At 37.5% G+C, this 13631-nt stretch overlaps 1 protein-coding gene across 1 annotated transcript in view; it reads left to right on the top strand.

Moving 5' to 3' along the window:
- Window positions 1-668: 668 nt before the first annotated feature.
- timm50 (translocase of inner mitochondrial membrane 50 homolog (S. cerevisiae)) overlaps window positions 669-13631 on the top strand; it is a gene marked incomplete at its 5' end in the record, with an annotated part of 15676 nt that continues 2713 nt past the window's right edge. The window contains 7 exon segments of the mRNA XM_025002934.2: window positions 669-822; window positions 2800-2831; window positions 8548-8569; window positions 10320-10378; window positions 10513-10632; window positions 10722-10826; window positions 12776-12874. Of these exon segments, the coding sequence (XP_024858702.1) occupies window positions 669-822; window positions 2800-2831; window positions 8548-8569; window positions 10320-10378; window positions 10513-10632; window positions 10722-10826; window positions 12776-12874 (591 nt within the window).

Raw genomic sequence — 13631 nt, forward strand, 5'->3', positions numbered from 1 at the left:
GTAGGCCCAATTTGACTCATTGGAAAAAAGAACTGAAGTCTTATGCAAAATCTGTAAGTTATGTAAAAGGAAAAAATGCTGGCAACTTCTTTTACTTTTTGACTGACTTCAATTTTCTTGATTAATGCCCTTTGTACTTTGTATTTGTTTCCTTTTTAGATATATGATGCTTTTCTTTTTTGCTGGCCCTTGACTTATTTTGTTAAATATATGTATACACATTTTAGGCATATGTTTTTGTCTAGGTGCCATAAATCACTTTTTGTAATGTAATTTTTCGAATGTTGGGCTTGGTACTTTTTGTTTTGTATTGCAATATGTTAAATAAAGGTTATTAAAAAAAAAAAAGTATTCATAAACGGCTCAACGCTGTTTTTGTTTCTTCGGGGAAGTGAGGCGTTGGAGCTCCATTAATGATAGCTTTGTGATGCTCACCTGCACTGTCTTAATCAGCCTTTTGAGAACTGAAAACCCACAGTTGGATAAGTTAAGTCAGAATTTGGGAATAAATTTAGAGTTTGTTCAACCTCCTTTCTTGAATACCACCCAGGAATTGTTGGTGTAAATGGAATCAAGTTAACAATTCAGCACAGCGTCACTGCTTTCTGTTCATCTGTGTCTTTTACTGATATTTTAGGTCAAATATAAACCAAACCCTTTATGTTTAGAGCCAGCCGCCTCTAGAGGGAGGACAGAGCGAGAAGGATGGCGAGCAGGAGGACCAGAAGCAGAAAGAAAACACAGCCTACGCTAAGAAGATGGTGCTTCGCTTAGCTGGACTCATGGGACTCGGCGGAGCGGTCAGCATTGTCTACATATTCGGTAATTCTGGTTCAAAACCTTCCATGTAACCTGACTTTTGTTGTAAATCAACAATGTTTGGTTGTTGATTTAAAACCTTTATTTTCTGGTTTAAAGTGGCTCTTATGTTGTGTACCTCTCTCTGTGACTTTTTCATTAATCATAAAACAACACATTTTATGTTCAGTATTTGTCTGGAAGAGTTTTAGATGTTTTTTTTATTTTAGTAGTTTACATGGTCATACAGGTGCCAAGCATTCAGATGTTTTTTATAATTATTTCTTTCAGACAACACTTAACGATGAGGAAAGGTGGAATCCTTAAGACAAACATCATCATGAACCCTTTAACCTGATAAAATTAATCATAAATCTGCTGTAGCGTTAAAGATTGATCTCTGAAAGAAGTTGTGTGAATTTTGATGAAGTACTTTAAGTGTTTGTTTTTAAAAGCTTAGCTATATTCAGATTTGAATTCCTCCGTTTTCTTAATGATCAACCTTTCCGAGGCATTACCCCCATTGATCTGACTTCTCATGTATGGCTTGATCTTTACTGGTTTTCCAACATGATAATGTTGCATTCTGTTTCACTAATGGAGGAAGGCAGAAAATATCAGTTCATATATCTGGAACCAACACAGTTCAAAAGTGCTTCTATCATTGATTGTGGAGCTTGATGCTAATAAAGATGGCTTATGAACTCTTCATATGTAAAGGTTAGTTCTGAACATTTTTAAATCTGAATGCAGGTAAATCCTTCAGCACATCATTACCCAGTTAAATCAACCAATGTTGCTTTAACTGCCCAAATATTATGCTCCGTCAGGGGGAAAATGTTATTGTAGATCAATGAGCTCCAATGTTACATAAAAACTTTAATAAATGTGGATTAAAGTTCATGTGATTGGGTGAATGGCGCCACCCAGTGGTCTGATGTGTCACATGCAGGCAGATGGTGAATGTGCTCCTTTATTGATGCAGATTTAATTATATAAATGAATGAATGTTTGTTTTTCAAACTGCTTATAAAACAACAAAAACAGTGATGTAAAAAACAAACAAATGTACTGATTTGCAAAGTTCAAGATATATAAGTAATACGAGCAGTCTGAAAAAAGCATAAAGGTAGAAGCCATAGCTTATAAATGCCCATCCGTCTCACATGCTTAATACTTAACTTAAACAAAATAAATTTACAATCCTAATTGAAATACTTATTTAATTTCCCACATTAAGAACAAACAAGAAAAGCATACATCATACAGAAGCTCAATTTTCTCTTATCTAAACAAAAAAAGACTTGATCGTAATCACATTCCTCACAATTAAAATCACTCAACAATAAAATCCTTAATTAACTTGAAATTTAAATCTTCTTTTTTAAACCCAAATACTGATTTCTTAGATTTGAACTCATCACTAGGACCATTCCATGTTTACCTGTCAGAACTGAAAGACATATTTAACCCTGGTTCTAACTGGACAACTTTCAAATGTAAATAACCCTAAAAATGATATAGTTCTCCTCTTAATTTAAAAAATGACCAAATAGATCCATAAAGGCTATTGTCTGCACCATGAAAAAAAATCATTTGTTTTTAGGAACACAATACCTGTAAATTCTAAATGCCTGGAGTGTATAAAAACATTATTTGTATGTTTGTATAAAAGGCTTTATTATTACTACATTAGTATTTTTTTTATTATTAATTAAATTTAAAAAAATTATTGGTTCTAAATTTGTTTTAGTTCAGTCAAAAAATAACAGTGATCCAATTAAAAATCACTCCAAAAATTTAATTATACATTAGATGGAGTAAAAATAAAAACTGATGATATTTTATTTATTTATAGAAACCAAACATCTTCCTCAGTGACCATTTGTTTCTTCTCAGCCGCTGGACTGAAGCAACAAATCTCTTTGTTTGGAAAAGCTTTGTAGCTGTCAGTCTGTGGCTTTCTCCTTTTCCTTGAATAAACGTATTTTTCTTTTTCAGGCACAAATTCAGTGGATGAACAAGGAAATAAGGTGAGTTTTATGGTTCTCGCATACAGAAGAAATGCATTGATTTGATCATCTTCAAACCATTTAGATCAGGGGTGTCCAACCCTGGTCCTCAGGGCCTCCATCCTGCAGGTTTTCCTTGTTCCTCTGCTCCAACACACCTGATCTGAATCAATGATGATTAACAGGCTTCTGTAGAACATGAAGAGGTGATTTAACCATGAATCAGGTGTGTTGGAGCAGAGAAACAAGGAAAACCTGCAGGATGGAGACCCTGAGGACCAGGGTTGGACACCCCTGATTTAGATACTCGTGATGTTTGTGAAGAGTTCCAATCTGGGTTTAAATCCTGTCTGCAGCAGCACTTTTAAGAGTTTTAGTTCTTTTAGACTGAACTGCTACTTTTTGATATAATCGATCACAGTATTCTGTTATCAAGACTTGAATATGTTGGTCGTAAAGGCTCACTTTTATCTGAATAAAAATAATACTGAAATAATTGCCCCTCTTTCAGTGAGCTAACTGATATCATGCTTCTCATTGTTCCTCCGCTGTCAGAAGTCTGTGTTTTTATCATTTGAAAAGCAAGTATCCACAGTTGTCCAAACCAATTTTTATTAGTGATGTGAAATTGCCAAAGCAAAATCTAACATTGTTCTGACAGACCTGCTTTCATCAGCAGTTGGTTCGGGATGCTGCTGCACATCACCCCAGTTTTAGCACATTAAACTGTTTGTTTTAGCATTGATTTTTAACATTTTTGTATTTATTTATTGTTGGTTTTTCCATCTGTATTCTGTGTGCTCGAGCCTTTACCTGTTGTCTGATTACTTTTACCACCTGAGAAGCGTTTTTACTCGACTCTCCTGCAGGATGGGTTTGGGTAGCTTCTGACTGAACAAACTTCTGGGATTTCTGCTGGTCAAGGTTTCTGTTGCTTCTGTTGATAAAACTTTACGGATTCTTGCTGTTCAGTGATAGTTTGTATGAGAATCTGCCCTGAATGCAGATGGAATATTTGTTCTTTCTGAGGACATCCTGGTGATTATTGGGTCTTTAGTTCTTATTAGTTAGCGTGGCAGTCCACACTTCTCAGGTTGTTGTGAGTTTGACTGGCAGAGAGGACGCCTCATTCAGGTGTCGCTATGAGAAAGGAAGGGACCCATTTCTCCCACCTTATTTCCCTCCTTTTGTTCATTGTCATGCTGCAGTTTAAAGGCAGATTGGATCTGGTGGCACACTCAACACGTAGCTGAGATCTTCTCCTCACACGTTCAACTCTGCCTAAAGAAGTTGTCAATGACCCAAGCTGTTGCTGCAGAATTAAAGAAATGAGCATTTTAAAGACAAAGTCAAATTACTACCTATGATAAAAGTTTGAAAATGGGAGTAAAGCAAGGCCAAGTTTGTGGTGCTGAAGCTAGATTACAGGAGGTTTAAATATATAGTTGCATTCTCTTTAGGCAGAAATCAGAATAATCAGCTGCTAATTTTCAAACATTAATTATCAGAAAAAATGGCCCCATATTTCCCTCCTGTTTCCCCTAATGTTCCACTGCGATGTTGCAAATAATTTTTATCTAATGTCTGATGTTTACTGTGATCTGGCTGCAGAGCACATTTCCCTACAGGGACAATAAAGTTTGTTGTGTTTGAGTTTTCTTTGCATAAGACAATTCAGGAAATCAGCAGTTTGCATTGATAAAATTATAATGTAATGTTTTTTTGAAAAAAAGTATTTATTCAATCAGATTTTTATAGCCAGAATATTTTTGTTTCTTTTTAGAGTTTATGTATAAAAACTAATCTGAATAAGGGTAATTTTTGCACTGCAGGAAGAATTTAATTAGCAGGTTTTGAGCAGTTTATTCAGGTTGTTTCTAAAATCTGTCGTCATCCAAGGTTTGTCGCACTCAATCAAAATATCTGACATATTAGTGAATAATTGTTAGGAGCCAGTTTCCTCATGAACGATCCCCTGGACACGTTAGAGACAGTCCAATGATTGTGAAACTGGTGTGCGTTCACACTGCAGTGCTGGGATTGAATCGCTGTAGTTTCCATGCTTGGTCAGTAGCTGGCGCTGTGCTTGTTGCATTTTAATGACACGTGCATGTGCACATGCACTTCATTCTCGAGCATATAAGTAATTACAGGCCCAATCAGTATTTGTAGAATGTGAGAAATGCGTCTGACCGAAGAGATTTTCTGTGTCAGAAGCTCTGATAAAATATAAAGAATGACAAAAAGCAGCACAAACAGAACACTGTGCCATTGTTACTGTGGTTCATCTTCTTTGCAAACAAAGAAAGCTGTCGAAGTGCACGTGTGTGCTTTCACTGATGTTTCTCATGGCGTTTCTGAAAACTTTCACTCTGAGACCCGGATTGAAAAAGTCTTTTTGTCAGAGAAAAGTGTTGTCTTGTACATGAACGGCTTTGAATTTAAAGCAGCGTTGTCTCTCTAATTGTTTTCATTTATCATGATGAGATTTTGATGAAACAAACAGAAATGTTAAATTTGCTTTCATTTAAGCTTGACTTCACTGAGCGCTGTTTTAGTCCCAGATGATGTTCTTCAAGTTTTGCACCATGAAGCTGAAAATCTGTCGATTTTTTTTTTTTTTCTCATTTGGTTGTTTTTTAGTTTTAATGTGTAGCTGTGATGGGGGACAGGCTGACTGTATAACATACTTTATTACCAACTGAGCAAGTTTCTGTAGGTATTCATTGTTTTAATTTAAACAACCTTTTGTCTTTAAATGGCCTGTTCTGGAATGAACTTGTTTATATAATTTGTGTGAATAAAACAGTAAAGTTCAGAGCCTGGGTTAATGAAGAAAAGGACCCATTTGTTGGGAAGCTGCCGCAGGTCTCAGATAGGATCTGGGGTTGAAGGTGTTGGTCTGAGACCAGCACTTCAAAAGGCACACTTCTGTCACATTAGGACCCTTTTATTAGTTTCAACGAGCCAAATGTTTTACGAATGCTTCCTCTTAATTGGCCTTTGTCATCGTGTCTCTGGGTGTTGTTTCCCAGGTCAACCGGTTCAAAGATTTAAAAACCTTTTTTAAACCAACCTTGTTTGTGGCCAGTGGAAGCTTCTGTGACGTGTCTAGGTGTGATAAGCTGGAACAGTCTTTTTTTTCTTGAGGATTGTCTGACTCGCCTCTGATCCTATGGTTGCTGCCGTTTCTTCCTCTGAAGGCACACTTTTCTCACCTCGTCGTCCTGAAGCTCTCTCTGGTCTTGGCAGGGGGGACATTTGCTGATTGAGGTGTGACGTGAGGCATGTGCCAGTGATCTTAGAGGTGTTTATGCGAGAACCTTAAAGGAAAACTCTTCACAGCTGGGATTTCTGTGGATCCAAAACAAAGTTTCTGTTTTTTTTTTTAATTTTTCACTATCAGGTGTATTTTCACATCAACTGTCAGTTGTTTTCTGCCCATCTGTTCAAAAATAACATTTTTATTTCTATGGAGATGTCTTTATGACCTCGTGATGTTTTGTGACATATCAGTTATTTTAGTATTAAAGTTAATGTTTGAGGGCAGAGCTTAGTCTCTTCAGCAGCTTTTTTTACCTCCCAGCCACCAGGGGCAGCTGTTCACATGTTCTTCTCCTTTTCCTTTTCCTGTTTTACCTTCCTCTCAGGCCCTGTTTACGCCAGAACAATCTATCGAAATGTTGGTGGTTTTTCAGTGTTTAATGAGGAGAATCAACAAAAAAAGCGGGTTTACATGGATCTGACTGTGCTCGTTGAATCTGCTGTAGTTTCCATGCCAGGCTGGGTTGGCAGATCGGAAATGACAAATTATTCTTCTAACTATAGTATTTTGACCCAAACTATCATATGTGCTGAGTGAGGAGGTTGTAAGATTAGTTGTGTGTTGTGATTGGTGAACATGTACAACATGTAACATGTAACATGTAAACTATCTTATAAAAACACTAATTATCATCTGCTGGACTTTCAATGAGGACACATGCAGTCTGAAGCATGTAAACAGTTACATCCAAAATGGTGACTACACACATTTGTTTGTGTTGAAAAGGTTGAGTAACATAAACAGCACTTTGCTATTATTTGTGTAAAGGGCTCCTAGTTAATCAAACTAATTTGTATAACATGACTGATCAACTCAGTGGTTCCCAAAGACTGGTTCCGGCCACACTTTGGGTCCTGAAGCACGAAGTTTGGGCTCTTGAGATTATTTGCAGAAAACAAATCAAAGTTGAAATGAACTAATAAGATATTCTTGTCACAGTTGTTCCAAGCACTAACACACATTGTTATGTGGTTGGGCAGCGAGTATTGAGAACTGATTAAAACCAGGATTAATGTTCTGATTCTCCCAGAATCATTCGAATTTTAAAACTTCAGTTCTTAGTGAGGAAAAAAAGAATAAGGAAATAAATAGATAAATTAAAGAGACAAAATACATCTATAACAAAAAGTAAAAACAAAATTTTTTTTTTAAAAACTACAATTTAAATGTGCTTAAAAATTTATTTTGTTGGAACTAAACATAAATTAAATAAGAATGTCAATGAAATTATAAAACTTTGGGTAAAGTTCTCCTTTTTTCAAATTAATTGGTGCATTTTAAGTGTATTAATTAATTAATTTATTGAGGACGAGGTTAGGGTTAGGGGCCTGGATACTGGCAGGGGAAACACTGGTTTGTGTTTGGATTTTATAGTGTAGTTTTGTGTGTTTAGTGGTAACTTTAGTCAGTTTTAGTGTGTTTGAGTCAAACTGATGAGCAGATTTTTGAACGTGGAGCTCCAGCTTCTGTTTGAGGTTCAGACCCAGAGATGATGGAGCTGCAGGCAGAAACTCGGAGATAAAAATAAATAAACTGGGACAGACATTTAGGACTTTGTTTATGAGCTAGGCCATTAGATATTTGTTTTAGAAGAGGAAAACGGTAAAAAATCTGGGGAAAAAACCACATATAGACTGACACAGACATGAAATTTTTATAAAAACTCTTAAGGAAAATTCTTAATTTGAATGGAAATAGTGTATGTAACTTTATTTCCTAAATTTGTGCATGTGTTCATGAATATTACTGTTTGTTTTTGCATTTAAAGTTGTAAATACGTCTTGTTATAGATGTTTGTGGTTTTCACAGTTAAAACATTTGTGGGTTTTGTATGATTTTTAGGTTTTGTGTTATTACAGTAGGTCAAAAGTAGGTTGTGCTGAAAAAGATGACTGTCAGGTTAAACTATGATTTTTTTTTAGGAGCTGAGCAAACATTTAACTTGATGTTTTGCAAAACTACTGAAATTGCATAAATAAGATGACATTTAAATCATTTCAGTGAATTTACAGGATGTTTATTCTGGAACTATTTGCTGTAAGAAAATGAAAAGATCAGATTAGGAGTTGCAGATATTTTATCAAATTATTCAAAGCTGGAGATGGAACAAAAATCTTTTACTTCTCTTTTCTAACTTCTTTTCTTTGCGGTGATGTTTTATTCTTTTTGCAATTCTCACAGATTGTTTTCTTTTTGCTTTTCTGCTCCTCTTGGTGTTGTCATGAACATATTATTTTGTCTTTTTAAAGAGTAAGTAAAAATTGTTTGAGTTTTATGAGTTGTAGCTGCATCCGTTGTTCCGATACAAAACCTAACTTTTCTAACAGATGGTGTGAATTATTTCCCAAATGTGACTGATTGTTAGCAGGGTTTTCTGTGTAAAGACTAAAGATTCTTCTGTTCTTTCTGCAGATTCCAGATGAGTTTGACAAAGGTGAGTTAGTTTAAATGATGCATTTTTAACATATTTGACTCGACTTGCCTACGTCGTGTTTCCTATTGAATGGAATCTTGTTTGTGATCATTATTCACAGGTTTTAGTCACATTTGACAGTTGTATTTTGTTTCTCTTTTATGTTTTTAGTATTTAACTTGCTGCTGTCTGTTTTATTAAAAGGATTTCCAGAGCCAATGAAATCCTTCTGATAAAAAATGAAAAACTTCCATAAGTTGGTCCAGATTTTGCGTCGTCCAGCTGGAACAAACTCAGTATTTTGAGCATAACAATAAAGCACATTTTTCAGGATAATTAATGATAAAATGTGCATTTTCAGCATGCAGCCCCTGCTGAAAAAACCCTGCCTTGACCCTTCTGTTCTTTCAAACTTCAGGCAGGTCTCCAGGATTCTTTTTTTGTCTAAGGTGATGGAAAAACTACTCCATTCCCAACTCAGTGCCTTTCTTTAAATCTCACCATAGCACTGAGTCTGCTCTGCTGAGGGTTTTTATTGATATTCTGTTGGCAGTGGACTGTAGATGAGTGCTGGGCGATATTTTTTATTCGTATTTATCGCTTGTATAGGCTGAGTTTGTGCAAAGTGACAACTCTAATACATTTGCCGTAGCCTACTTTATGAAATATTTGCATGAATATTTGATAACCTTATGTTAGAAATTATAGAAATAATAGAAGACTAGTAGCACAAAAGACACTTTTCTATCGTCCCCACGATATCCATCGTCATATCGCCCAATGCTACCGTGGATCATGAAATTTTAATCTTTAGGCTGGAGCAATAGATCCAATGGTTTAGGTCCTACTTCTCCTACTACTCACCAATATAAAAACTCTTTTGTATTAGCATCAATAATTCATTTTTTTCCTCTGGACCTCTCCTGGGGAGCTCCACAAGGATCCAGTCTGGAGCCTCTTCTTTCCTCACTGTATCTATTACTACTTGGCTCGATTTTCCAGAAACGCTGCATTTTTTAAAATTTACATGCCGATGACTTCCAGGTGGATTTTCTGCTGAAGGCAACTGAAGTCCTGTTCAAACCCAACAGCCCCAGAGGGGTTTCCAGTACCAATCTTTACTCCTGGAGACAGCAGTTCAGGCTTTTACAACTACCTGTTTGGATTACTGTAATGCACTCCTTGTTGGAGTTATGCTTCCATAGGTTGCTGCTGCTTGGTTCTGAACCAGTACTCTTCAATTTTGGCTTCTGGTTCATAGTCAAACCCATTTTAAAACTCGATCAGAAAGCAAAGTAGTCACAGAGGCAAAATTGATGACATGTGAAAAGGTAAGCTGACTTTGCAGCTCAATAATGTATTAAAAGGATTATTTATGCTGTGAACATTCCTCAGCTGAACATTATTTCGACGCAGAAGGGCCAAGATTGGCCCACAATGAACCGGATCTGCCCGCCCAGACTGGGTTTAAAAAAGACTGACAGCTTGTGTGTCAGAAAGAGCAGATGTGACTATAAAAGAGGATCAAAAGTTTTGGAAAGAGGTGGTTTAAGAAATTGGGTTAAATATTTTATTGAAAAGTATCTTTCCCTCTATAAGGCTTGATCAGTTTATATTTAAAAGTTAAATACTCTCAAAAAAGACTGTAGGATGGAAACATTTGCAGCTTTAGCATAGTTTATCTATTATTTCACTTTTATTATAGAATCAGTGTGAAGTTTAAATGTCTGAATGAGTGTTTGTCCTCACAGCGCTGTGTTCTGTTTTTCAGACCCTCCTGTCATCCAACAGTTAAAAAGAACCTACAAATACTTTAAGGACTACAGACAAGTGAGTCGAACATCACAACATTTCTAAAACCGACTCCAGAGAAGAGGGGCTTTACCCAATTTTTATATACTTTCCAACCTTTTCCAACTCATTTTATTTGAAATGAAAGTGATTAATTAATGTTCTGATATCAGATGATCATCGAGCCAACGAGCCCAAAGCTGCTGCCCGACCCTCTGAAGGAGCCGTACTACCAGCCTCCGTATACCCTGGTTCTAGAGCTGACAGACATCCTGTTGCACCCGGAGTGGTCGGTGAGTCGGGTTTTTAATCTTTTAGTTGGACCACAGACTGCTCCTAAAACCCTCCAGTTTTCTGTGTTTGTTCACACCTGTGTGTGCAGCTGTCCACTGGCTGGCGCTTCAAGAAACGTCCCGGCATCGATTACCTGTTCCAGCAGCTGGCGCCACTCTACGAGATTGTGATCTTCACTGCTGAGACGGGCATGGTGAGGAACTGGAACACACGCAGGACTGTCTGTTCTGACTGTGGTTCGCTCTCTGTACGTTTATTATTTTATATTTATTTATTTTGGAAGTGGCCGCTTTAATTTGGCTGTTTGGATTCGCCTTTGAGATGCACCAGGAAGACTCTTAAGGCTTACTTGAAACTACGACGGTCTGACCTAAACAATCCTGATGTCTGAATCTGGCTTCACCAAGTCGGCTTTGGACGGCTGGCTATCTTTAAATTCTCCTGGATGTTAGGTAAACGTGACGCAGCTTCCCCAGGACTCCTGTGGATCTGTACCGGCTGATAAAACTTTCCATCAGTTTCAGAACTATGGCCGGCAGAGGCCTGTCTGGAACAGTATCTATGTGCGTTCTCATATCGCTGTCTATGTTGTTCCCTCCCTCCTTTTTTAAACATATTATGTTGGCCTTTTTATTAAAATGTTGTTAACTCTTACTTAGCCTTCCGGTACCTTTAGTTTAGTTGTCTTTAATATGACTTAGTGTGACGTTTTTTAGATTAGTTTTATTCTGTACTTTTGTGTTTTGTTTAGTGTCTGATGTTTGAGACATGTTTAGTTTCATGATTTCATTTAGATTATCTCGGCTCATATTTTAGATATGGTTGTGTGGTTTATGACTGTATTTTTGTGTCTTCGTGTTGTAAAGCACTTTGAATCGCCTTGTTGCTGAAAAGTGCTACAGAAATATACTTGACTTGATTTATTAACCTTTTAATAGAGTTTATAAAGACAGATCTCGGAATATTATTCTCTGAACTTGATGTTAGCTTGTTTGGCAGTTCTGTTTAACAGCAAACCTTCTCCTCACTTCTCTGCAGTTTAGTTGGTAAATGAAGAATCAGAAAACAGGCTAAGCCCGGTGGTAGGTGGCCGTTCGCCGTGATTTAGTAAGAAAATGATTGAAAATATGGCTATTTATTATTTAATATTGTAAAATATTTGTGCCAAATATTTACACTACTACAGTTTTACAAAAAGGCACTTTTGAAAGACTTTTTTAAAACAAAAATACAATTAAAATAAATACAAATTGTTTGCATCTAATTTGAATCCTAATTTAAGTCACATTTACAAATAAATTAAATTAACATAAATGAAAAGTGCAAACAAAGCACCAACACATGTAACAACAAAACTCAATCCTAAACTTGATAGCATCATTTTACTGTTAAACAAAGATAAATTAGCACAGGTCATATTAATATTTTCACTAAGTACAACACATGCTTACCGTATTCGGTCTTGTAAAGCCAGCCACTGAATTTCGGCTCAGCTAACCTTTGTGGTCTATAAACCCTGCTTTTTATTGGCTGCAGCAGTGATCTCCTTCTGTTTGATTATCTTTGTGATCTCTCGTAGAGGGATCATAGAAATGCTAATACAGGTGAACCAGCTCTGCTAGAGCACCGAAATCATCCATTTAGAATGGGAGGAGCACAACAGTGACGCAACACCGCGCGGGGCCTTCACGCAGGGGCGGGGCCTTCACGCAGGGGCGGGGACAGCACGCAGGGGCGGGGACAGCACCATTGCGTCACTGTTGGCATGCACACCCTCGCGCTGTGATCAACGCAATTTGATGTGGGTGGAAAAAAAAACGTGTATAAAAAATGAGGTATTTTACAATAAACAAGCGGAGCTTAGCCTGGGGGCCCATCAGGCTTATAATACACTGGGGGAAACCCTGAAGAATGAAAGGCTTTACTTTTTGGTCCCACATCTAATGCACGTGCACTGGGACAACATAAACTCTAGACAAAGGATTTAAATTTGGTCAGCTCAAACCGCCGCTCTGCTGTTCTGCCTGTTTTCTTCCGATCAAATATTTATGGTTTGCTACCTTTAGAATTATTTAACCTAAAACCTGAAGCTTGTTTTCCATTGTTAATGTAGGTTTTTGGACTTTTTGTGTGTTTGTGCAGACGGCGTATCCTTTGATTGACAGCATTGACCCACAGGGTTTTATTATGTATCGTCTCTTCAGAGATGCGACACGTTACATGGAGGGACATCACGTCAAGGTACGACTGTTTGATGGTGCTGTCAGGACATGGATGTTTAGCTTCACATTTTATAACCTTCTTATCAAATGTTCTGGTTCCATCTGGAGCCTCAAGGAAACCCAGCAAACTGCAAATGCTCAGATTTCATTCTTTACAAAAGGACTTCAGGGCAGGAATTCCCTGGTTCCCAGTTCTCAGCACCTCCTCGGGTCTGTTTCTGCCTTCTGATGCTGCTGTTAATTTCTTCTCAGCCTTTTAATTGAAGCTCAATCAGGAGCAAGTTAACCTACATCCACCTCAGACGATTTCTGCCTCCTCCTCCTTCCCTCCCTTAAGTTTGCTCTTGATGGGGATCGTGAACTGTCAAGGTTTAGTTGAATTGTATTTTTCCAGCAGCTGTTTTATCTGATGTCACTTCAGGAAGTTTAAGGCAACAGCAGAAAGTGAAGAAAGCTTGGTATCTGCTCGTTAGCTGCAGTGTTGACCCTCCATCTGTTTCCTGTCCTGAATTGGAGCGTCTGCTGCAGACCTCCACTGGTTCAAATAAGGTACCAGGCCCGTTGTTTTGAGACAGAAAAGAGTAGAAGAAGACCTCTTCCTCTCTTAAGATCGGGGAGGATGTCCTGCCCCAAGTGGAGGAGTTTAAGTATCTCGGGGTCTTGTTCACGAATGAGGGAAAAATGGAGCGGGAGATCGACAGGCGGATTGGTGCAGCGTCTGCAGTGAAGCAGGCTCTGTACCGATCTGTCGTGGTGAAGAGAGAGCTGAGTCAAAA

The sequence above is a fragment of the Kryptolebias marmoratus genome, unplaced genomic scaffold (assembly GCF_001649575.2).
Source record: "Kryptolebias marmoratus isolate JLee-2015 unplaced genomic scaffold, ASM164957v2 Scaffold27, whole genome shotgun sequence".
Taxonomy (NCBI): domain Eukaryota; kingdom Metazoa; phylum Chordata; class Actinopteri; order Cyprinodontiformes; family Rivulidae; genus Kryptolebias; species Kryptolebias marmoratus.